Genomic DNA, 25739 nt, shown 5'->3' with positions numbered 1-25739 from the left:
TTGCCATTCTAGCCCAAGCAACTGTCATCTTCCATCTGGACCATTGCATTAGCTTCCTAACAAATCTTGCTTCTATCCTGCCCTCTCTCCTCGAAGCAGCCAGGATCTTTCTACAGCACAAGCAGTATGATGTCATTTATCACAAATTAAGTTTCCCTGAAAGCTAACTCAGGTAGAGTTTAGCATGCAACACTTTTTTAAAGGAGTGCTCTCAGGATCAACACTTGTGGAAAGGAAGAAGGAAACAAGATTGGGCAATTATATTATAATTCAAGCAATTATATAGACCCAATGACAGGCTCAGCCAACCACGTTAGCCTTTTAGAGTTAGAATGGCCCTTCAGAGTTGTCCCAAGTTGGGCTAAGATGCAGGCATTTATGACCCCTCATCAATCAACCATGGATATGGTCTACTCTGTGAGGGGCACAACCTCAGTATGGCAGCCCTCTGTAGCTGAGATAGTCCCTGAAGGGATTGTTACCGGTAAGCCAATAGTACTCCTAGCAGTGGAGACAACAGAAATTCACTGAAGGAGGATCTGGGCAGCACAGCATAAGATCCACCATATAACTCCTCTCCCCAGTTCCCTCCAGTGGTCTCCCATCTCACTCGGAATACAATTCAAAGTTTTTACTATTTCTCTCTGTCCATATCTCCTCGAACTCTTCCCCTAACTCACTGCCCTAAAGCCATATTGGCCACCCAGATGTTTCTTGAATCTGCCCACCTCCCACCTCCCCACCAGTGCACTCCTGTCTCAGCATTTGACATAATACTTAGCATGGGAAATTTAGATACTTGCTGTTACGCTATTCCCACAGATATCTACAGGGCTGGCTCTTGCACTTTATTCAAGTCTCTGTCCAGTGTTCACTTTATCAGAGGGGCTTTTTTTCATTACCCTACAGCAAATGGCACATGCCCTTTCACTCTGTTCCCTTATTTCACTTGATTATTTTTAATGACCCAACATGATTATCTATCTATTATATATATTTATTGTCTGTCCATCTGCTCCCCCCACTTGGATATAAGCACTATGAAAGAAGGGACTTTGTTTTTATTCACTGCTATACCTCCAATGACTGTTATGACAATGTCTGGAATGTAGTTCATGCTCAATAAATGTTTGTTAACTACAGTTATTTTGGGGGCAGGGCAGTATTCCATAGTAAGTAAGAGCTAAGGCGCTGGACTGAAGCAAACCTCAGTTTTATTTGTGGTTCTAAACTTATGAGCTGAGAATGTAGAATATGTGATGTGCTCTCTCTGCGTATGAGTTTCCCTAGTTATAAAATGTAGATGAGGCTAGGCGTGGTGGCTTATACTTGTAATCCTAGCATTTTGGGAGGACGAGGAGTGAGGATAGCTTGAGGCCAGGAGTTCAAGACCAGCCTGAGCAATAAAGCAGATCTTGTCTCCACAAAAAATAGAAAAATTAGCTAGGCATGGTGGTGCGTGCCTGTAGTTTCAGCTACTGAAGAGGCTGAGGCAGAAGGATTTCTGGAGCCCAGGTGTTTGAGGTTGCAGTGAGCTATGATGTCACTACTGCACTCTAGCCTGGGCAACAAAGCAAGAAACTATCTCAAAAAAAAATTAGGTGATTATAAAGTATGTACATAATAGACTTGTGGTAAGGTCAAATGGGGTAATGTGTGTAAAGCATTGTTAAGCACCTAACTGATAATACTTAGAGTCTAAAATTGTTTATATGCATAGTGCTTCAGCATGTGGTAAGCCCTTATTAGTAGTCATTTTTTGATCATTATTATGATATGGATTGATTTATGGTCAGAGTTGTTTTGATGAACCTGTGATTATATAAATGGTGAAAATAATTTCTTTAATTTTTCATTTTGGAGTATCCTGGGCTGATCTGTCCCTTTTCAAGAGGGAGAGGCTGCCATAACAAAAGACCATAAACTGTGTAGTTTGCACAACAGAAATTTGTCACAGTTGTGGAGGCTGAGAAGTCCAAGATCAAGGTGCTGGCCTATTCAATTCCTGGTGAAGGCTGTCTTCTTGGCTTGCAGGCTTCTTCCTATATCCTCGCATGGCCTTTCCCTGGTATGTGTGTGTGGGTGGGAGGAGTGGGGAGATTTCTTCCTGTTCTCAAGAAGCCACTGATCACATCATGAAGGACCTCCCCTTATGTCCTAATCTAATTACATCTGAAACGTCCCATCTCCAGATACCATCCATCAACTTATGGGTTAGAGCGTCAACATACGCATTTTGGAGGCACACAAACATTTAGTCTGTAATAGTTTACTTTATGTCACAAAGTTTCAACAAGAAATTTTTTTTTTTTTTGAGACAGAGTCTCACTTTGTTGCCCAGGCTAGAGTGAGTGCCGTGGCGTCAGCCTAGCTCACAGCAACCTCAAACTCCTGGGCTTAAGCGATCCTACTGCCTCAGCCTCCCGAGTAGCTGGGACTACAGGCATGCGCCACCATGCCCAGCTAATTTTTTTTTCTATATATATATATATTTTAGTTGGCCAGATAATTTCTTTCTATTTTTAGTAGAGACAGGGTCTCGCTCTTGCTCAGGCTAGTCTCGAACTCCTGACCTCGAGCGATCCTCCCATCTCGGCCTCCCAGAGTGCTAGGATTACAGGCATGAGCCACCGTGCCCAGCCAAGAAAAAAATTTTTTTAAGAAAAATTTTAATATGTGGTGTTGGAGAGTAAGTTTTCATTAAGTGTAACTTCTTTACCTTATATTAATATGTTTATACATTGTGTCAAATTCCAATTCAAATTGGAATTTTACTTTTACCAGGGGTTAGGACAATTCCTCTTTAAAGAAGTTTTATGGTTTCTTTTGCAAAAAAATCATCCTTTTGTAATCAGAATCCTATTCTATAATTTATATTTTATAAATTTGGATGTTTGCGATCTTGATTTTCTCAGTTCTCTGCATGGATGGACTTGCTGCAATTCTTAAAGAGTGAATGTTTACTACATAAAATGAAAAGACAGGCAGAAAGTCAGAAAATATATAATCTTTAAGCTCTTGTCAATCTACATATAGAAACATTAAGAAATTTAAAAAGAAATATCATTTTTTTCATATTTTATTTAAAGTGTGGCCTCACAAATGTACACAACAGTTTTATCTAGTACACGTTCCTCTTGGCAGTAACAGCAGAAAAGAGAAAGTGTGAAGTACACAGGAAGCAAGAAATAACTTGAACGTCTGCTGTACCCTCCACCCCCTGGAATAGCCCAAAAGCAGGGGGAGGGAGAGGCCCTGCAATGTGGGCAGCTTTGCACTGTGACTCCGCCGGCCTCACTACAGCAGGAGCGAAACACAGGTCAGCAGCCGTCGTGCATGGTCACCCCCATAAATGACACCAATCGAACATATCCAGAAAATCGCTGCCTTTAAAGGGCCAGGAAATATCAGCTCTCTCTCCAAGTCTTATATTTTACCATTCGGGGTGTATAATAAAACTAGATTTAAAAAGCAACAAGAAGAAAGCTCCCCAGCGGATCCCTTAAGCCTGCAAGGAATACGCAGGTTTTTGGCCAACAGGAAGAAGAAACAAAATCCAATCGGCGCCCGTTTCTCAATGACCAATCAAACCTCGCCTTACATTGCAGTGCAGGGAAAAACGGAGCTGGACGTCTGGGTTTCCTGGCGCGCGGCCGCTGCCGTCTGTCACCTGGGGAGGCGAGCACTCCTGGGGCCGTGCTTGTCCCTGTGCTTGCTGGCTTTGCTTGTGTTTGTTCCAGCCACTGCTCATGTAATGCACTCCCTAAACCAGGAAATTAAAGCATTCTCCCGGAATAATCTCAGGAAGCAATGCACAAGGGTGACAACGCTAACTGGAAAAAAAATTATAGAAACATGGAAAGATGCCAGAATTCATGTTGTGGAAGAACTAGAGCCGCGCAGTGGGGGTGGTTGTGGTTATGTGCAGGACCTTAGCTTGGACCTGCAAGTTGGCGTGATTAAGCCATGGTTGCTCCTGGGTGAGTATATTGACTTGCCACTAAGTCTCTTGAGTCCTTTTCGCCACGTTGCTGTCTCATTTTCCACCCTTATGTATAATAGTCTTTATTATCAGCTGTCCTGCCAAAATGTTGAAATGTTTCCTTTTTTGATACGGAACTTCCGTTAGCCGGCTAGAGACCTTTCTGCCCCACAACATACCCATAAGAAGCATAGATTCTGGTAGCACTTGGCAGCTGGTATTTGAATTTTAGAAAAGCTTTCTTTCTGTTTTTCTAACTTCTCTGGAGGATAACACATTGACGTGTTTTCTTGGATTATAAAACATATAGGTTTTTAAAAGAATAAAATTCCAATGCTTTTATCAGGCAAAACTACAAGTGACAAGTGTCAAAGTTATAGAAAACTTAATACTTGAACTAGCCATGTGCTTGTTTGCCTACTCAGCGGTTACAAACCATATGGAATACATGTCTCCTGGGGCCCTATCTGTTCATGGTGTCTGTTTTTGGAGTGTTTAGAAGAAGGGATTTTATTTTATAGATATGAGCCTGACGAATTTATTATTTTTTTTGTATTATGGAAATACTGAGTCCCTATGCAAGCATAGGCCACAAGTAGCAAGATTACAAAAGTACAGAGTTGTTAATTTGGCAAGAATAAGGTATTGTGTTCTTAAAAAAATAGCCAATAATGTTTTCAAGTAGGTCTGAATTATTTTTCATTTATTAATAGAGAAATTAAGACTTAGAAAGATTAAATGACTTGTTGATATTTATGCAGCCAAGGAAGACATTGTTGAGTAAAGAGAGCACTCAACTGGGAGTCAGAAATAGCCAGGCACTATGTGAAGTACACCCAGCATCTCACTCCTTTGCAGAACCCTGTGAAGTAGGGATCATCAGCTTCATTTTACAAATGGGAATTGGGATTTAAGATTGGTTATGTAATTTGCACAAGGCAACACACTTAGAAAATAACAGAGCTGGGCATCAAGCCCACCTCTGAATCCTGCTCTCCATCATTATACTAGACTGCTTCATGTAGACCAAATTTTCAACCCTGCTTTGCCTCTAATATACTAGATTAGCTAGTGCAAGTCATTTATCTTCTCTGGTCTTCCAAAAAGCCATTTGTAAAGCTGAAGTAACACTATCTCCCTATTTCAGGATTGTCCTGAGGTGGTTGTGAAAGGTTTTTGACACAAATTGATTATAGTATACATATGAGTTATTATTGTATTATGTATTATATGAATTATTATATAGGCTATCTTTAAATTCACCAAATAAATATCTCCAAGTAGTTACTGCAGCCCAGTGAAAAATTATACCATATTCTTGCCAAATTAACAGTGAAAAATTGTGAGTCATTTAGCTAATTCACCCAGGTCTGGCTCACCATATCTAGGAAAGAAAATACGTCCAGGTACATTTTTCAGTTACTTGGCTTCCACTGTAGTAATACTGGTTTCAAATAATTATGGCAGAATTTTCACTAATTATTCACCAATTCAGTGTCTTCATGTTATTTTATTTATTTATTTATTTTGAGACAGAGTCTCACTTTGTTGCCCGGGCTAGAGTGAGTGCTGTGGCGTCAGCCTAGCTCACAGCAACCTCAAACTCTTGGGCTCAAGCGATCCTCCTGCCTCAGCCTCCCGAGTAGCTGGGACTACAGGCATGCGCCACCATGCCCGGCTAATTTTTTCTCTATATATTTTTAGTTGGCCAGCTAATTTCTTTCTATTTTTAGTAGAGACGGGGTCTTGCACTCCTGACCTCGAGCGATCCACCCGCCTCGGCCTCCCAGAGGGCTAGGATTACAGGCGTGAGCCACCGCGCCTGGCCCATGTTATTTTTTTAATGTGGATTTATCTAAAGTGTTCTCAGATTAGGGTTGGAACCCTCCCCAGGATCCTGGGAGAGTCCTGGGAGGAATTTCTGAAACTAGTCCTGATAAGGTCTTCTCTCTGGACCAGGAAATGGGATAATTTCATCAGGCACAAGATCCCTTCTTCTGAAAGATGACCTTTTTCTGCCTGGTTACAAGTGCCTTATTCCTTAGGATAATGAATGGTGACGTCTAAAGTTCTTCCACATGAATGATGAAGGGGTTGTTTCTGACCAGACTTGGTCTCTCTCTGGGAGGCTGGGGTTGTTTGCTGGTTGATTTTAAGAGCTTCCTTCACCTCCTCAAAGCAGCACAGCTTCTCCCAGCATGGTGTGTCAAACTTTTGGTTTTGGTAAAGTAAAAATATAATCTGTCAGGCTGGGTGCAGTGGCTCACACCTGTAATCCTAGCACTCTGGGAGGCTGAGGTGGGATGATCGCTTGAGGTCAGGAGTTCGAGATCAGCCTGAGCAAGAGCAAGACCCCATCTCTACTAAAAAAATAGAAAAAATTAGCTGGGAACTACTAAAAATAGAAAAAATTAGCCAGGCATGGTGGTGCTTGCCTGTAGTCCCAGCTACTCAGGAGGCTGAGGCAAGAGGATCGCTTGAGCCCAGGAGTTTGATATTGCAGTGAGCTATGATCACACAACTACACTGAATCCAGGGGCGGTAGAGCGAGACTCTGTCTAAAAAAATAAAATAAAATAGAAAATGTGTATCACAGACTGCAACATAAAGCATACTTAACATTGGAGAAAAGCTGATGTTTACACTGTAGGGAGAATTGACTTGAACTTAATACTACTAAGTATTAGGTGGAAAACATAAGCTGATTACCTGAAGTCCATTTGTGTTGACTTAAATTTTAAGGAGAATAAAGCTGAATGTAGGCTCAGAAAGGAGCCTCTCAGCTTGGTATTAACAAGAGGATATTGGCCAAACAGCACACTTGCTGGCCTTACAGCTACCTAAAATCACATGATAAAACTTGGCCGATTTCCCAGATGGGAAAGGTAAGAAAAACACCATTTATGAAATGGAACCTAATTCAGGACAGTAAAATGCTTAAAAACTTTAAATATAAATGCCCTGGTTTTTCAATTTTGACACTTGCTTTACTTAAATTAGTTATTCCCCCATATGAACTTGCTTATTAACTAGAACCGGTTTCCAAGTGTGGGAGATCTGGGAAGCTGACTGCAACAGGAAGGACTGTGGAAGGGCACAGCCCTAGTGGTACATGGAGTGTGGCCTGGATTCTATAGCCCAACAGCATTTGCTCTAAGCTACTGGGGATTCCCAGATCAGCTAGAACTAAGTCATCCTGTGGTTGTCTGATTTTCATAATACTCTTTTTTAAGTTACAAAAGAAAGAGATGTTTATTGTAAAAAAATCCAAATGAGCATAAAGAAAAATATCACCTGCAATCCCACTGTTAACATTTTGTTGTATATACTTCTTGTCCATTTTTAAGAATATATATATGTTTTTATAAAAATAAATGATGGTATTTTGTAACTACTTTTATCACCTAATATATTGAGAATATATTTTCATGCCATAAATATTCTTCTCCATTTCTTATTTCTAATGGTACTGATGGTTATATATATTTCACTATATAATGTACCATCTTTTATTTAACCCAACCCCTATTATTGGGCTTTTTAGTTGTTTTTTTGTTTGTTTTGGATTTTTTTTAAATTACAAACAATAGTATGATAAAAATCCTTATAGCTAATCTTTGCAACATCTATAACTGTTAGGACAAATTCTTAGAAGCGCAATTCCAGAGTTCAAGAGCAAACATAAGATGAATATTTTTCTTTCTTTCTTTCTTTTTTTTATTTTTTATTTTTCCCATCAGACTAACTGCAGAGGGATGAATATTTTTTGATGAATTTTACCAAATTGCCCTTCAGAAAGTTGGACTGAGGTCCTAAGTGGTTGGGTTTTTAAAAAAATAAATGAATAACTAATAGAATTGTTACACAAATTTATATAAAGTCAGGATGATTATATTTATGTTCAAGATGATATGATTTATTTCTTATAGGGTCACAAGATGCTGCTCATGATCTGGATACACTGAAAAAGCACAAGGTAAAAAATGCTTTAAGTCTGACACCACATATAGGAAGCATTTTATTACATTTATTTAGGAAAAAACTGTATTGGTTCATCTTTGGTAAGCTTTAGAGTTTAATTGGTAACATTTTGGCTATCCTATTAATAAAGCTGCAAAAATAATTGCACCTAATTCAAATATGTGGATCTATAATCCATCTTTCCAATTTTATTTTCTTCTCAATCTACTTTATATACCCTCATGAACCTGACCTTAGAGGCATGTCTTTCTTGTCTCTGCTTATATAGTTCCTCTGTGTGTGATAGACTTTCCCTCATTTCTGCTTGTCAAAGACCTACCCATGTCTTAAGTCCCAACTCACATACCACCTCTTCTCTAATGCCATTTCTTCCCACCCTTCTCCACACAACTGATGTGGTTTGTTATTTCAATATTTACTCAAAAGAATTTTTAGCCACCTATCATTTTATCAAGCATTGTTTCAGGTCATGGAATTGCTATGGTTGGAGGGGTGCAAGAGATTTCTGTTCACATAAAGCTTATGATCTAAGGGGCAGAGAGTGAAGAGAGAAAAAAAAGCAGCTACAGTACACTGTATTGGGTGCTTTGATGGGGAAGAGCATGGTGTTATAAGAGTGCCCAGGAGATGATACCCTTAATCCATGTTTGTTTTGTTTTGTTTTGTTTCGGGGTAGAGGGGTCAGGAAGGGCTTCTTGGAGGAAGTGATATTAAAGTTTTACTCTGAAGAACTTGGGGAGGGAGCAGACAGAAAAGTGTTCAGATTTTTAAAAAAAAATGGTTATGTGTGAAGACCCAGAAGCAAGAGAAAGGCTGTTGCTTTTAGGGACAGAGAAGAAGTTCAGTAACCCTGGAATAGAAAGCATGAGAAAGAAGAGTACCAAGAGAAAGGCCAGGGAGGTAAGCATGAGCCAGATCACAAAAGGCCATGCAAGCCAAAGTACATTGTTTGGACTCGGTCAAAAGACAGTGAAAAGCCCTTGAGAGGTTTTACCCAGGGATATAGTAGGATCACGTTTGCATTTTATTATAGGAAGATTGCGCTTTAGAAGCAGTGGAGGAACTAGCTTGGAGGGTTGCTCAAGTTAGAGATGGAGAGACCAGTTATGAAGCTGTTGCAGTAATCTTAAAAAAGATGATGGTGGCTTAGATTGGGATGCAGTGGGGAGACAGAGAAGTGGATGGATTTGAGGAATTTTTTTAGAGGGTAGAATTCTCACAGTTTAGTGCCTGATTAATTATGGGGTAGGAAGGCATAAGGCTGAGGGAGAGGGAGGAGTCAAGGCTGATATCTAGCTTTCTTTGGTAACCAAGTAGGGTTGGTGTCATGACATGAGATAGGGAATGAGATAGAAGGAACAGGTTTGGGAGGAAAAGTGATGAGCTCAGTTTTGAACTTTTTTTTTTTTTTTTTTTTGAGACAGAGTCTCAGTTTGTTGCCTGGGCTAGAGTGAGTGCCGTGGTGTCAGCCTAGCTCACAGCAACCTCAAACTCCTGGGCTTAAGTGATCCTACTGCCTCAGCCTCCTGAGTAGCTGGGACTACAGGCATGCGCCACCATGCCCGGCTAATTTTTTCTATATATATTTTTAGTTGTCCAGATAATTTATTTCTATTTTTTTTAGTAGAGACGGGGTCTCGTTCAGGCTGGTCTGGAACTCCTGACCTTGAGCAATACACCTGCCTTGGCCTCCCAGAGGGCTAGGATTACAGGCATGAGCCACCGCGCCTGGCCTGAACATTTTTAATTTCAGCTGTTGTGGATCACCTAGGCAAAGTTGTTCAGTAGGAAGTGTGGATATGTGAGGTCTGAAGTTCAGGAAAGAGATAAAAATATGTATTTAGGAATCTTCACCTTGTAAGTAGTGATTGAAATCACTGGAGTAGACGAAATCACCTGGAGAAAGGTATAAGGCAAGCAAGGGAAGAGGATCTATGACAGAATGCTATACCAACCTATAAGGAATGGTCAAAGGAAGAAGAATGCAGTGGGAGAGGTGGAGCTAAGAGAGCTCATAAGAAGGTTAAAAAATGTGATGTCATGGAAACCAAAGAGGGAAGAGTGTTTTAAGCAGTATTAGGTGCTGTGACAGTTTATATACAATTAGGACTGAATTATGCCCACTGGACTTTGTGACAAAGAGGTTGTTAGTGCTTTTGGTGGGAACAGTTTCGTTTGAATTGGAGGCCAAAGCCAGATTTCAGAAGATTAAGAACGGAGGGGCAGTGGGGAAGTGAAGGCAGCCAAAGAAAAGAAAAAAGATGGAGAGGATCCATAGATGATGTTGAGGTCAAGGGAGGGAGATGGGAGAGTTTTGAGCATGTTTTAAGGCTGACTGTAGAGAAAGGAATTGAAGATACAGAAAAGTAAGAATTATGGTTAGAGGACGGTGCTAAGAAAGTAGAAGGCCATGTGACCCCCAAGCACAGAGCTGGAATGCGCCTTATAAATAGAAAAGGAAGTTGTAGATGATGGACAACAAGCTCAATAGAAGTGAAGACAAGAGGAGGCTAGTAGATAAAAAGAAGGATGATGGAATCGATGGTTCTTGTGAGGTCTAGCATGAGTAACTGAGTGAAAGAGCAGGAAAGATAAGAGTAGGATGCCTAAACTGATGGAATTAGAGCTGGAGAAGTTCTAGCATTGGCCTTGAAGGAGGATGATTAAAGTGATGATGAAGGTCACTGGAAATAAGGTGAACAGGAAACTGTTAAACCCAAATGGAAATTGATGTCAGCCAGGGTAATGGTAGGACTCGGGGTAGGATTCAGCAGACTGAGAGGTGCCCAAGGGAGAGAGTGGGTAGAAGATGGAAGGATCAGTTTGTATGAACACCAATGAGCAAGAATTTTTACTGCAGGGTGGAAAAGAAGTGATTTTGAAGAAGCAGGGAATAGCCAGAAAGACTGCAACACGGACTCTCACACACGAGGCAAATGGGGTATGTGAGAATGAGGAGTCTTTACTTGAAGGAATGTAGTACTATAACATCTTGTATTTCACTCATTTGTCTTTTAAGAAAATATTAAGCATCTACTTTTTGCTAATCCCCTTTCTAAGTATAGGAAATAGGGAAATTAATAAGTAGTAAGGTCTCTGCTGTTAAAATATGATATTTTCAGATGAGAACATGTTCTAAGCATTAAAACAAGGCAGTGAGAGGTGAGTGGCGGGGGTGGGGAGCATCACGAGTTAGGCTCTCTGAGATGTGGCATTTCCACTGGGGCCCTGTGACAGAGTTAGCCGAGTTTAGATGGAGAAAGAGCACTTCAGGCTGAGAGAATAGCAAATGTGAAGGCCCAGGGCCTACAGGGGCAAGTTCAGCATTCTATTCTTCCTATTTGGTCCCAGAGCACTTTGCTCTTCTCCTAGCTCTTATCCTTTCTGTCTTATGTTATTACTGTCAGTGAACATGTTTTCCCTTCCTCTACTTTCTCTTTTTTTTTTTTTTAGCAAAATTCTAGTGGGTAGAGACTTTGTCCTACTTATCATTGTCACCCACAGCTCTGAGAAAAAATTTTGATTGAATTGAGGATAAAAAAATTTATGTGATAAACATTTGCAATTATTTTCCCAAGGATATATTAGTAACTATGTACTAACCAGTTCATTAACTACTTTGATATTTTTACTTGTCAAATTACTGACTCGTGTTTAAACTGGACTCTTCTTGGTTTGTTATAATTACTACCTGACAACAAGAAATAATGGCCTTGTATTGCATAAGGATATGAGAATCATTGTATTTCCTAACAGTAACCCTCTTATATCTATATTTTAACAAAGGTATAACAAGCTTCAAAGTTCTTATTTACACTAAGTTGATATCTCTCAGGGTAAAAATGACAAATGAAAACTCATGAATGTCTGCATTGGCAAGTGTTTTTATCATCTCTCCTCTCTTATGATACACTAGTTCAAATTCAGCTTCATCCTGGTGATATGAAACAAATAGCTGTTTAAAAGATCCTGCTATCTCTGTACACAGTGACCCTGTTAATAATGCTAGGAGGGTTCCTAGAAAAATTTAAGATGCTGTAAAACAAAATCATTGATTTAAATATATGCTACATTTCAAAATGATGTCCTAGCATTTAAACAAAATATTGCAACCAGTAGAAATTCTCTTGTGTAAGACCATTTCAGAAATTGCTGTTGGAATTTAATTTTAATGTTTAGAGTTGATAATAATGGTTGTTTTATTAATAAAGTGTCCCTTGAGTGCCTGGTGTGTGCCTAATAAAGCACTGTGTAGAATAGAAAACTAAGTGTAAGATATTAAATGTTCCAAGTTATTTTTGTGACATTGTTCTTAATACCAAATTACTGAAAACAACCCACTTGTCCATCCATACAGAACTGGTTAAATAAGCAATAGTGCACCCACATCACAGAATACTGTATAGAATAAAAAAGAACACAAAGAAGGGTCTCCATATACTGATATGAACAGATCTCCAGGACATATTTTAATAGGGAAAAAACTCAAAGATTTGTGTAAGAAAGTCAGTAAATAGAATTATTGCATGAAGAAATTCTAAAAGAATATGCAAGAAATCAACAAAGGTAGTTATCATTAGGATGGGAGACAATGGAGTAGAGACAGAGCAAGACTTTTTAATGTTTTCTTTCATAATGTATTGATTTTTGAACCAGTTAAAAAAATAAAATTTTATTACAATAATGCCTAAATGTGAGGATTAGTGAGATAACTTGTATGCCTGGCACATACTAAGTACTCAATAAAGGGGCTATTCTTATTATCCCTATTATGAAGGGCATCCCAACTCAAGGGCAATCATTGTTAGGAGCTCTGTAACTAAGTTGTTTTTTTTTTGTTTTTGTTTTTGTTTTGGAGACAGAGTCGTGCTCTTTTGCCCTGGCTAGAGTGCCGTGGCGTCAGCCTAGCTCACAGCAACCTCAAACTCCTGGGCTTAAGCAATCCTTCTGCCTTACCTCCCAAGTAGCTGGGACTACAAGCATGCACCATCATGCCCAGCTAATTTTTTCTATATATTTTTAGGTGTCCCAATAATTTCTTTCTATTTTTTCAGTAGAGACGGGATCTCGCTCTTGTTCAGGCTGGTCTTGAACTCCTGACCTCGAGCGATCCTCCCGCCTTGGCCTCTATAACTAAGTTTTAAAAGTATGCTCTACTATCAAAAGGGTTTTTAGGCTGGGTTCTCCATCACCACCACCACCCGTGACTCAGTGCAATTCTTGTTAATCAGGACCATTCAATCAATACACATCGAAATTGCATTTCCAAACAGCTAAACTACCTAGGCATTGGGTAGTTTAATAATCCATAGTATTTCCAAAGCACTTTTACCTTTCAATGTGTTTCCCCAAGATTCTCATTTGATCTTCTCCATAATCCTGTGATATATAGGGAAAATATATAAGGCAAGGACACACACACACATATATGTATGAATTCTGTAAGTAGTAAGACCTCATTTCTGATCTTTTTGGAACCTATAATATAGCTGTAAAGACAATGCAAACATATCAATGTTATAAAACATTGGAAGATATTGTGTTATTAAGAGCAGAATCTTATAATCCTGGCTACAAGAGCACTGGGGTGAGAGTGATGTGATATAGTCAGACCAGACTTCGCTGGGGAAAGCAGAAGGACGTTTCAGACTTTATCTTCTGAAAATGCTCTCCCTTCTTTCTAGTTGCTCCCATTTCCTCTCTTTTTAAGAATCTCTTCTAAGTAGACATTTGAGTTTCTTTTCTCGTCTTTCTTGCACAAGGCAGGTAGGCTCATAAATGGCTGATGGCTCTCCCTTTATGAGGCTTGGCTCCATTGAGTGTCTCAGTTAATACTTTTTTGGTGGCAAGCCCCAGAAACCAATTTGAGCAACGTGAGCCAGGAACAAGAATGTGTATAAAGATAGGGGGATCTCTGGACTCAAAGGCAAGGATGGCCATGCCCCACCAGAGACTGGAGCCAGGAAATGGAAGGCCATCTGAGACAGCCCTTCTCTTCCATCCACTGGCACCCACAGCCCTCTCTGCACATATCCACTCATCTGACTTTGCAGCAGGAATTGTTCTGCTTCTCTGAGCACATAATAGGAAGTGGCTGTCGTAAAGCTCTCACGTTTGTAGGTTACTACTCTAGCTGTTTTTTAAATCTATTTTTAAAGTTTCTAAAGATAATCTGATTGGCCTAGTTTAAGTCAAGTGTCCACCCAAATCTACTCAACTGTGTGGGGAGGAAGAGTGGAGCACTGCCAGAGCCATGCCTGTGAGGGTGGTGGGGACAAATACTCTAGAAATGTGTGGAAATACGTGAAAATACTGTCGTTAGGCAAAAGCCTAAGACTCACACTAAGAAAAGAGAATAAATACAGTAAGAAGCATTGTCATGATAAGAAACAGTGACTCATTTTTCAGATGCATTTAGTCTTTGGATTCTCTTACTGGGTTTTCTACATGGCTTACCTCTTCATGCTTGGTGGACTCTAGGAAAGGGGCTCAAATACATAGATGGAGTAGGAGGAGATTGCTTAAATGTACTCTCTGAAGAAAAATCTCACAGCTATTCCTCCTCACCCTCGCTTTTCATCTAGACTAATTCATCAGAATCTCTGGGTATGAGGCCCTGTGGCATTGCTAGTTTTTAAAAGCTCACCAGGTAAGCTTTTAAACTTGAGAACCATTTTATTAGTAAAGAGTATGAAGAAAAATAGGGAAATAATTATTGAAAGGGAAGTTGTGTAGCGCTGATATACTCCTCTTGTTTTTCTTTTATATGGATATTCACTGATTTATTCAGCAAAGATTTTAAACACTTTCTGCTAAGCTCACTGTTCACTCACTTATAATAGTGAGTTAGACGTGTTCTCTCCCCTTATAAAGTTTCTAGTGCAGTGAGGGAAACAAACAATCTCCAAGTGATATGAGCTGTAATAGGGAGAGTATAGGGGGCTATGAGAATATGAAGAAGGGGCACTTCTGGTGAGGGATGTAGCAGTCAGAGAAGGCTTTCTGGGGGAAGTATCATTCACGTGGGTCATGTTTAAATTTTTATTATTCTTGGTAGAGATAATAATATCCCAGTCTCTTTTTAGATCACTAAATCATGAGACTTTTAAAAAAATCATCTTTTTTCTTTCTCTTTAAGGTGACTCATATTCTCAATGTTGCATATGGAGTAGAAAATGCTTTCCTAACTGACTTTACATATAAGAGCATTTCTATATTGGATCTTCCTGAAACCAATATCCTGTCTTATTTTCCAGAATGTTTTGAATTTATTGAACAAGCAAAAATGAAGGTAAGGTTTTTTTTTTTGTATCTGTATTTTATATCTTTATTTTATTTTTCTCACTTATTTATTTGTACATATTTATGGGGGATAGATGCAATTTTTCTACATTGATATTAATATATTGCATTGTGGTAAAGTCAGGGAAGTTTTAAACTTTTTTTTATTTATAATTTACACATAATGATTGTATAGTAAGTTTTGTTTTGATCCATAGTTCTTCAAAAGCAGAAATTTGAGAGTATGGGTCTGTTACCCAATGTTTATTCTTTTTGTACTGAGGCTCTAAAACACCATTATGAAATTTCCCCTTCAATAGTAGTGCATTAATTCCTACAGTTACTCAGTTTTCTAATTGATCTTTTCTCAATGAGATATTTACTTTTAAACATTAATTCAGTTTCTCATCTTCCTAGGCCTTACTAAGAAATGTTAGGAGATAAAATTCTCTACTTACTGAATTTTCCTGTGTAAATATGTAGTTAGATGTCCTTAGAGGGTTTATAGCAGCCTGTCCTCTGACCAATTTGCAGGATAATCAGAAGAACTATAGGACACAGACTACTCTAGACTTGTTAGTATATTTATGATGATTAATTTACATTCATTTTAATGTCTGAGGTAGTGATTGCAAATCTATGCATTTTTAGCAATAGAATTTTTAGGCATTCTAAGGACTAAGTGTCAATTGCTTTACTGAGATTGCATGAAAATGCTGATCGGAAACTGTCCATCCATTGGTTTTCTGATTTTAGAAGACTAACAGACAATATAACATAGTACTTCAATCTTGGTATTATATCCACGTCAACATTCTGACAGGCAGGGCATCTAGGTTGGCTATTATCAATAATTATACCTTGAAATGACATCATTTTTAGTCAGTAAATAATTCTTGCGAGATTTATATAAGATAAATAGAAGGTAAAGAAGAAGCACTTACAGAGAGAAGCAGCTCTCCTGGCATACATAACAATGACATTAGGAGTAGAATCAAGTTTAATTGAATTCTGGTCTAGTAGTCTCTCTTCTACCATCTCTTCTTCTCTCTCTCTCTCTCTCTCTCCCTCCCTCCCTCTTTCCCTTCCTTTATTTATTTAGTATTATTTACTTAGTATTATTTACTGAGTGCCTTATATGCCCAGCACTATTCTAGGTGCCATCGTACTAGACTACCTGGAAAATATAAAACTATTCAACTCTACTGTTCATCAACTTTATTTAATAGCAGATACAGTTATGAGCTGCATAATGACATTTTGGTCAACAATGGACCACATATACAACAGTGGTCCCAAAAGATTATAATACTGTATTTTTACTGTACCTTTTCTATGTTTAGATATACAGATATCATTGTGTTACAGTTGCCTACAGTATAGGTTTGTAGCCGAGGAGTAATAATAGGTTATGCCATATAGCTTAGGTATGTAATAGGCTAGACCATCTAGGTTTGTGTAAGTACACTCTATGATGTTTGCACAACAATGAAATTGCCTAAAAGCACATTTCTCAGAACATATCCCCATTGTTAAGTGATGCATTACTGTCTTTGGATGAAAGCAAAGGAAGAGGTTTTCTAATTCAAACCCTAATATTAGCCATGCTGTTCTCTTATGAAAAATTTTATAGACTCTAGATTGCTACATTCCAGTGTACCAGTTAATAGTATTATAAATAAAAATGATATGTTTCTGTATTGGCTGCTTCTCTAAGGAGATGTAGAATATGCCTTAGATAGTAAAGTGTAAATATCATCCATATCCCTATTAAAATTAAAAGATATGTATATGCGGCAAGTAAAAATTAGAGAGGGTACTAGTATCTAGAAAGAAAAGCAAGAAATTGAGTATTCTAACAAGCTTTGGAATTAAAAAAAATTAAACTTTGCTTTAATTTGGGCCAGTAGTTAATTAGAATGAATCTTAGCTTGGGTTTCCTAAAAACAGAGTTTGAGACAAGGATTAAGAGCTGATGCTTAGTATGAGAGGTACAGTCTCTAGACAGTGAGAATAAGAAGAAAGGAACGTGATTCAAGGTAGGATGAGAGGCAATGCAAGGTGATGTGTTTACTCTGCTGAACTCATTTCACAATAAGCTGACAGGGAAATAGCTGGGTGCTTAGAAAGTACAGCTGCTCTACCACATAAGATGTTTCTGGACAGGCAGAACGAAGAAACTGTACCTCAGTACAGACCTTGGGATGGACGAAAGAGAGAAAATTTATCTGCTTAGCTCTCTGTCAGCTCCTGTTTCCCATTGGTCAAAGTTTGCTGACAGAGAGGTAACTAACCCCACAATTCCAGGTTACAACATTCTATTCCTTCAGCAGCCACCTAGAAGCCAAATCCAATGGCCTGTGGTATGACTTTTCATCCAAATTCAGAAGTAGTAAGAGAATCCAGAGTTCAGGGTCTGCTTGTCTATGCACGTAGGCACCATGGGAGAAGAGCTGCCTTCTTACGTAAGCAAAACCGAATAGACCTAAGGGGAGCAGCTGGCCACAGAATTGGCAGTTGAGGCAGGGCGAGCTGAGGTTCCATGAGATGATGACACCACAAGAATCTGAGGAGTTACATAAGATGTTTCTGATAAGATGTACTAATTCCACAATGTGTTCTAATTTCTCAAGCTTTATGTTTTGTACTGGGATCTTAATCTCAGCTTACTGATAGTTTTAGGAATAGAATTTTTGAATTTTCTTCACTGATTTTTTTTTCTAGAAGAGATCTCTTCATGGCTTTATTTATTCTGAGAAAATATGAAGGATACATATTGCTGCTCTCAAGGAGCTTGCAATCTGGTTGAAAAGCTATTCATAACAGCATGAGAACAAAGAAAATTCTATAAAATGGAAATACATAGCATAATTACTGTCTGCTCATAGCATATTTACTATCCACTCATAGCAAAATGGTGATTTGAATTTTTGAGAGAATACTTTCCTCTTAGAAATGCAGAACAAATTAATTTATTCACTTAGCAAACATTTATGGAATACGAAGATGGTTAAGACATTCCTCCTGCCTTCATCTCATTTCGAGAGAAGTAGTCTTCTTAGCACAGAAGTCAGAGTTAGCTGATCAAGGAGAAGAATAAAAGTATTCCAGGCATAGTATAACAGCAAGTGAAAAGGAAAAAAAATTGCTTTATGGATTATTTTGCATTATTTTGAGTTCTGGAAAAGGGATATAAAGCCAATAATTTTTCTGGAAATACTTTCAAGGACAATATGATCCCTAACGAATAATAAAAGGGTAGAGAGTAGATAAATTTAAAAGCTGTAGCAAGGTGGCTATTACATAAAGAAAGTATCAAGAAGAAAATATTAACATTTTAAAATATTAGCTAAAGTTGGATGCACAGTGTATAAGACTGAAAATAAAACTGGTCTCATTTTCAAAGGCATATGTATGGATCATAAAATAAAGATGACCAGTATATAACCAGGAAACATTAAAAATGACATTGAAGGGCCTCCCCTGTTTATTAAGCTTATGATTGCAAGCTTTTTTTGAATATCTAATGAATTTGTTTTGAGCTAAAGTTCATTATAATTTTCATCAGTGACTATAATATAATTTTAAACATCTTAAGTTTCATAAAAATGAGCTATCACTACAAAGTGAGAAGTTACTGACATAGATAGTGAATATTTGTGTTTTGTTTTTCTTGTGCAAAAACAGTTAAGGTTTGGAAATGAGTCACAAATATCTATAAGAATGCAATTGACATTGTCTTTTTGATATGATTTTCAAAATATTAACTAATTTTTTTGTTGGTCATTTGGCTGTCTTGAAAAGAGATATACTTGCAAATTTGTTTCAACAGATTGAGGGAAGGAATTTTGCAACAGGTATATGAACCTGAGACAACTGCTTTGCAGAAGTAAAATAATCCAATGAGTCATCATAATAATATTTTTAATGAGTGCTTTGGGTAGAAGGTTTTTGGTAGTATGTTTATTTTCCTTGCCCTGTTCCACCCTGTTTTGATATGTTATACCAAATGAAGAATTAGGAAACAAAGTAACTATTAATGCAATGTCTAATTCTGTAGGATGTGCTCAGAGTTCACTACATTTTGGTTAGATCATTAACTTTTTAAAAGCCTAAGATAAGCCAAACTGTATCAATGCTGTCCCAGCAGATCTATCACATTCATTATTAATGCAATATTGCCCCCATCAGCACTGGTGTTGCACTATGTCCCTTTTCACTTGGATAGTATCATTTGCAAGTTACCTGAAACGTTTTTTCATTTATTGACCTCATGCTGGTGTCTGATTACCTTTTCCACTTCACCTTATTGTCAGCTATTTGTATCATCATTTTACTACCTCATAAGTTTAAATGCTTTTAAGTTACTTCCTTCCAGAAGAAAATTATGTCCAAAGGAAGAAAACTTTTTCTTTGCTGATCATTTTACATATAGATTTCCAAGCCAGTGACATTAATTGCTTTATGGGAACACTATATGTACCTGGAATGCTTCTAGCTTTCTGTTTAGTTTATGATTATGGTTTTATTTATGTTTCCATGTATATTACCTGTGATTTTTCTCTTATTTACATACATTTGGCTACTAAGTTATTAGGCTTTCATGTGTACTTTACTGGATTACCTTAGTTTAATAAAAGATACTGTTTCAGAATTCCAAACACATCATCAAAACATCTCAATACTGGGGGTGTGGGAGGGAAGGTGTAGATTGATTGACTGATTGATTGATTGATTTTCCATTCATTGCTTGCAATGAATTGTATTTTAATAATCAGATAAATTGAATCAAATAGCTAAAATTGAATATTTACTTTATAATTTTAAGTAGTATAAGAATGTTCAATTGATTTAATAAGCTTTCCCAAACTAATATTGAAGATTTTTGTCTGATTTTATTGCAGAATGGAGTGGTTCTTGTTCATTGTAATGCAGGAGTTTCCAGGGCTGCTGCAATTGTAATAGGCTTCCTGATGAATTCTGAAGAAACCTCATTTACCAGTGCTTTTTCTTTGGTGAAAAATGCAAGGCCTTCCATATGTCCAAATTCTGGCTTCATGGAGCAGCTTCGTATATATCAAGAGGGCAAAGAAAGCAATAAATGTGACGAAACACCGGAATTAGAAAGGGATGACAGTTTGTGAGTTGCATTCTAGCAGATTAGGGACAACTAATTTCTGAATTGGCCTAGTTATTGTTCCCCTTTTTTGGAGAGGAGACTAGCAAAAACTTCCTATTCTCTTCCATTTTTCAAGTGTAAACAGAGGTCAATTTGATTGTCCTGAGCTAGTTTATGAATACATTTTAAAGTTATATTATTTTTTCTTTGCTATTATAATGTGTGATTAAATGTATCTGTGAATTACTAAAGGAAAATATTAATAACAATGTATTACTAGTCATTGATTTCTGTAGAAGAAAAAGATTTACATTTAAAATTTATATTAGAGCATGGAAAGAATAAATCGGTTGATAAAGCCTTTTAGTATTTTTCTACTCCAGCAATTGTTTTCATGAAGGAAAAAACTTGAAGAGCTACTTCCTGTTTCAAAGGGAGGTAAATTTCTTTGTAAAGAATCTTTTTAAGATTAAAAATCAATACCTTAAACCTTCTAAAAGGTAATCAGAATCTGAAAGTTTATATAATATTTATATAATGGTTACAATATTCACAAAATTTTTATATTCTCTTGTGAAAACATACATACATTTCATTTTTTAAAATTGAATTCTGTTGCTTGCATTTCTTTTTTAAAATTTCATAAATGTTTGTATAGACATTCTCTTACATTATTCTAAACTTTTGGCTCTTAGAGTAGGTGATCCTTTCACATTTTGTGCTTTTATCTTGGGTGCCTAGCATTCTGTTTTTGGGTCCCATGTTATAGGTTTTTGATCTCCCTGGATATATGGGAAAATGTTTTATATTGAAAGGTCATTTTAAGATGTGATTTGTTCAATGATCTGTTTTCTGGTTCAGTATTCTACTGGAGAACGTATTTTTAAGGAAAGAAGAGTTATGGTTTTGTAAGAAATTTAAATACATTCTTAGGAGACCTAAAATTATTTACAATTTTAACTTTGGCCAGAGGCTTTGAATAGGTCTTTTTTCTTTTTTTCTTTAATGTCTCCATATTAGCAAGAATGAACTCTGTACATTATAAATTTGCTTAAAGATTTTGAATTTTTTTCTTCAGAATAAAGTGTACTTTAATTATAGTAATTAAGACAGTTTGTTTTCAAGTAGTCTTTCATGATTTAGAAAATATCATTGCCATGTAGATTTTATTTCGAAAAGTCCTGAGCTCTTCTTAAATGTACATTATAGAGAGCAAACATAAGTTGGAAAGTGCATATTGAGCACATCTGTGCATTTGAGAAGGCAGGCTTTTTTATGCTGTCATGAGCAAGATAGAAGGGATAAATGCAAGTTATATTTTTCAGTTGCTCATAGCCTGACAAGATGTCATCACATGCAATGCTCTGAACTCTTTGCTTCTGTTAAGAAGCAGCCTAAATATAATCAACCTACAGTGAGCTGTCTGAAGCTAACCAAGGCAGGCAGAACCCTCTTAAATGTGAGACTAATGTATAATGTTGTTTCTATGGTCAGTATTGCTGCAGGTTTGCTGGGTGAGCCTTCTTTATTCATATGAAAGCATTTAAACACATTTTATTTTGCTGAGTGCTGTTTAGTTCTCAGCCATTAAATGTCACATGAAGCCTTGATAGAACTTGTTCATAATGGATAATACATTATTTATATCTGTAGTTTGTATGCCTAGTTGTTGCCTATAGTGATCTGGTTATAGTTTGAACACTTTTGTATCATCTACAGGAGTGCTTTGAGCATCAATTTTGTTTTAATCTTAAATGGTTAGCAGTTTGCTGCAACTAAAATAGATCAATGAATATAGTTTCAGTCTGTTAAATTAGCAGTACTATGTAAGGTAATGATAGGTCATATATATAGTAGGTTTATTGCACTCTCCATAAAAATAAGTCACTCTGTCATACCCAGTTATTTTTAAAAAGGGACCTTATCGTTATTATCCTCTATCTCATATATTATAAATTTAAAAGACATATATACCAAATATAGGTCTGTTTTGAGGGAAAGGAAAAATAAGGTGTTTTTGCCTCTATTTATTTTCAAATAGATTTTTTTCTACCATTTTTTAAATGCAAGAGAAAAAGAATTTTTTTTTTTTTTTTTTTAGAGACAGAGTCTTACTCTTATCCCCCTGGCTAGAGTACTGTGGTGTCATCATAGCTCACTGCAACCTCAAACTTCTGGGCTCAAGTGATGCTCCTGCCTCAGACTCCTGAGTAGCTGGGACTACAGGCATGCGCCACCGAGTCTGGCTAATTATTTCTATTTTTGGTAGAAACAGGATCTTGCTCTTGCTCAGGCTGGTCTTGAACTCTTAACCTCAAGCGATCCTCCTGCCTCAGCCTTCCAGAATGCTAGGATTACAGTGTGAGCCACTGCGCCCAGCCTCAAAGTTATATATTTTAGAGTATAAATTAGTCTTTGTTGCTCCAGCCACTTAAAGAAATGCAAAGCTAAAAAGTTAGATCTTATAATTGGTACAACTGTAGATAAATTGGCAATGAAAATTCAATAGAACATTTCAGTACTTTAAGTTAAGAGAAGATGCTGAATTACTGTCAGATTAAACTACTGAACATTCTGACCATGACTGCATTGAGATTATTTGGACATAGTCTGGAATCCACCCCTCACGCTCATGCTCACATGTTGTTACTTCTTTGACCTCGTTGCTGACTGCTGTCTTCCTCACTTCAGCCACATTGGCCTCTGCTATGCCTTGACAACACATCAAATGAAGACCTCCCTTCACCACCCCTGTTCCTTCTACCTGGAACACTTTTCCCCTAGGGATATCAGATCTCTGTTCAAATGTTACCTCCTGAGTAAAGCCTTCCCTGCTCCTTTCCTAACACTTTTATCTCCCTTTCCTGTTTTATTTGCTGAATAGCTCCAATTTTCACCAATGTTCCATTTTACTAATAATTTATTTTTTAAAGCAAAGACTGTGAAATTACCAACATTCTACATACTTTATTTTGCTTATTGTTTTTTCCCATAAAAACTTAGGCTGTCTGTGATTTTTATTATGTTGTTTATCTATAGCAGGCATATAAAAATATGTGTGTACCGTAGCAGGGATTCAAAAATTGCTTGTTAGAAGGGAGGGAGGAAGGAAGGAAAAAAATTGATACATGCTGTTATGAAAGCTTAGTAGTGCCTATTGTAGATCAGAGTTCAAGCTCTGGCAAATGACTTACATCTGTAGCCATGTTCTGACAGTGAATGAAGGTGACAGTTTGGAATGACAGATATAAAACAGGACCCACACAGGACCCTAAGCAGCAAATAATATGAGTGCCCTTTTTCTAAGGTCAAGCCTTCTAACATAATAGTTTAGAAATTAAAAAGCTGAAGCTGGTCACAGTGGCCCACGCCTATAAGCACAGCACTTTGGAAGGCTGACATGGGAGGATTGTTGGAGCCCAGGAGTTCAAGACCCCCATCTCTCAAAAGAAAAGCAGAAGAAAAAAAAGCTGATCAAATAACCAGCAAGAGTGTTCAGTATATAGTATTTTGCTTTCACTCAAGATACCAAAGAACAGTGGCTTACATGCCAATTATCAATTTATTGTCTCTCCACTCCAAATCCACTCTTTATTCCCTACTCTGCAAAAGGGGAGGTGGACCCTTGAAATATTATTCCTTTAATGGCTAGTATGATGTCCCTTTTGTCAGTAGAAGATGCCGTGTTGAAAAGATCTGTCAGGAAGAGGAGTTTTTCTACCTCGTCCTGGCATTCCTGCAGTACGGATAACTTCCTCAAGGTCAGGCTCCTACAGTGCTCACAGCTTCATTGCTTGGTCCTGTGGTATAAGTTGGCACCTGCAGCACCCACTGGGCAGCAGCTTTTCCGGATAACACTCTAGGGTGGTCTTGTAGCAGAGTGCCTCTGGTGAGACACCTCTCTGTCAACAGCTTTACCTGGTGTTTCACTGTTGACTAGGTGGCCAAGCTGTGTGGTCAAAGTTAAAAGGAAGATAAATGTTACCCAGGGATGAAACCAATGTATGATTTGAGTCGTGGAGAATAGATAATAACCGTGCCAGGCTCAAGTGGTACATGCAGCTAGAGGAGAGAAAGCGTCAATCCATTCTCAGCCAATACAGACCATGTGGCTGCACACATCTCACTTGCTACAGTAGAAGGACCCTGACCCTTTTCCCAGGGATGTGAAATACAGACATCTGGAGGTGTGCCTGAGGGCCACTGACACACATGCTTAAGCAGAACAAAGGAATAGACATTACAGTTAAATCTGGGAAAGATATTCCCATTCAAGGTGATAAGCCCAGAACAGGCAGGGAAGACTCTCTCTCAGTAAGGAAGTATTCCAGATCCAAGGCCCATTCTTATGTGGTTAGCCAGGGGTCAAAAGACTGCATGAGACTGCCTTTCCCAACACCTGGCATCTTAGAAGGCGGATTTTAAGCAAGTTCTGTCAGTCAACACTACAGCAATTTCTCTACCATCCAGTGAGCCCTGGGTTCACTCTGCCCAACTGTTGGGGATGGGGGCAATTTTATTAAATATATAACAAGATCTGTATTTCAATCTTGAGGGCCTTTTCCTTGAATGTTCTATCTTATCCCTAGCAGTGGTTGCTGCTTTTTATATCTGCTATTCCTATATTATTTAGAATTCTCTTTACTTTTTCTTTCTTTCTAGATAATCCTTTGTTACTCCAACCCCATTGTAGTTAATAAATCCTTACATTAAACTTTCCCTGTTTAAATTATTGTATGGTTTATCACTCCTGTTTAGACTCAGACTGATCTAGCCTATAATTTATTGTCAACTTTTTAAATAATCACCTTTGCATAGTATTTTTAACAGCAGGTCAAGCTATGTTACAGTCATGCAGATGATGATAATAAAAGCTCAAATGGCAATTAATGTAGAAATATTTTTTGAGAGTCAAATTCTATTAATATAAATAGTGCTAAATGTAAGATTATGGTATATACACCTGGTTTCGTTGATGCCTGTTATATACAGGGTGATAAATTCTTCAAAGTTAAAAGGACACAAATAGTGCAATGTAACTTTGCTCTTATGTTGTTTTACCCATTCTTCTTTCCACTCGAATATCATTTCTACTCCCTTATTTACTTGGGTAAATTAACTTCTTAAACTCCTTCATAGAGTTGTTTTAAAGATTAAATAAGATAAGGTAGTTTTATTGTAGGTACTCTTTAAAAAATTGAAGTAGATATCCATATAATGAATATAGCCCAGGAATGACGTTTTCTCACCCCATAGGCCAGATTCTTAGAATAGATTAAGTACTTATTAGGATCTCAGGAAGACTCTCTTTCAGTAAGTACTAATATGTTCTACAATTGTCATTAATTATAGAAAACGAAGCATTTATAAAAGCTT

General features: G+C 37.6%; 1 protein-coding gene across 2 annotated transcripts; it reads left to right on the top strand.

Moving 5' to 3' along the window:
• Nucleotides 1–3498: 3498 nt before the first annotated feature.
• Nucleotides 3499–20620, top strand: DUSP19 (dual specificity phosphatase 19). 2 transcript variants are annotated; one of them, XM_045559001.1, is made up of 4 exons: nucleotides 3499–3980; nucleotides 7912–7958; nucleotides 15102–15254; nucleotides 20149–20620. In XM_045559001.1, exons 1-4 carry the CDS (start codon nucleotides 3578–3580, stop codon nucleotides 20386–20388), a joined length of 843 nt encoding a protein of 280 aa, XP_045414957.1. In that variant the 5' UTR covers nucleotides 3499–3577; the 3' UTR covers nucleotides 20389–20620. The 2 variants fall into 2 exon arrangements, with proteins under 2 accessions (XP_045414957.1, XP_045414959.1); XM_045559003.1 differs by having other exon boundaries at nucleotides 15220–15254; nucleotides 20149–20234.
• Nucleotides 20621–25739: the final 5119 nt, after the last annotated feature.

Source organism: Lemur catta, chromosome 8 (assembly GCF_020740605.2).
Source record: "Lemur catta isolate mLemCat1 chromosome 8, mLemCat1.pri, whole genome shotgun sequence".
Taxonomy (NCBI): Eukaryota; Metazoa; Chordata; class Mammalia; order Primates; family Lemuridae; genus Lemur; species Lemur catta.
The sequence above is the reverse complement of the archived record's forward strand: the minus strand, read 5'-3'. Positions and strand labels throughout refer to the sequence as shown.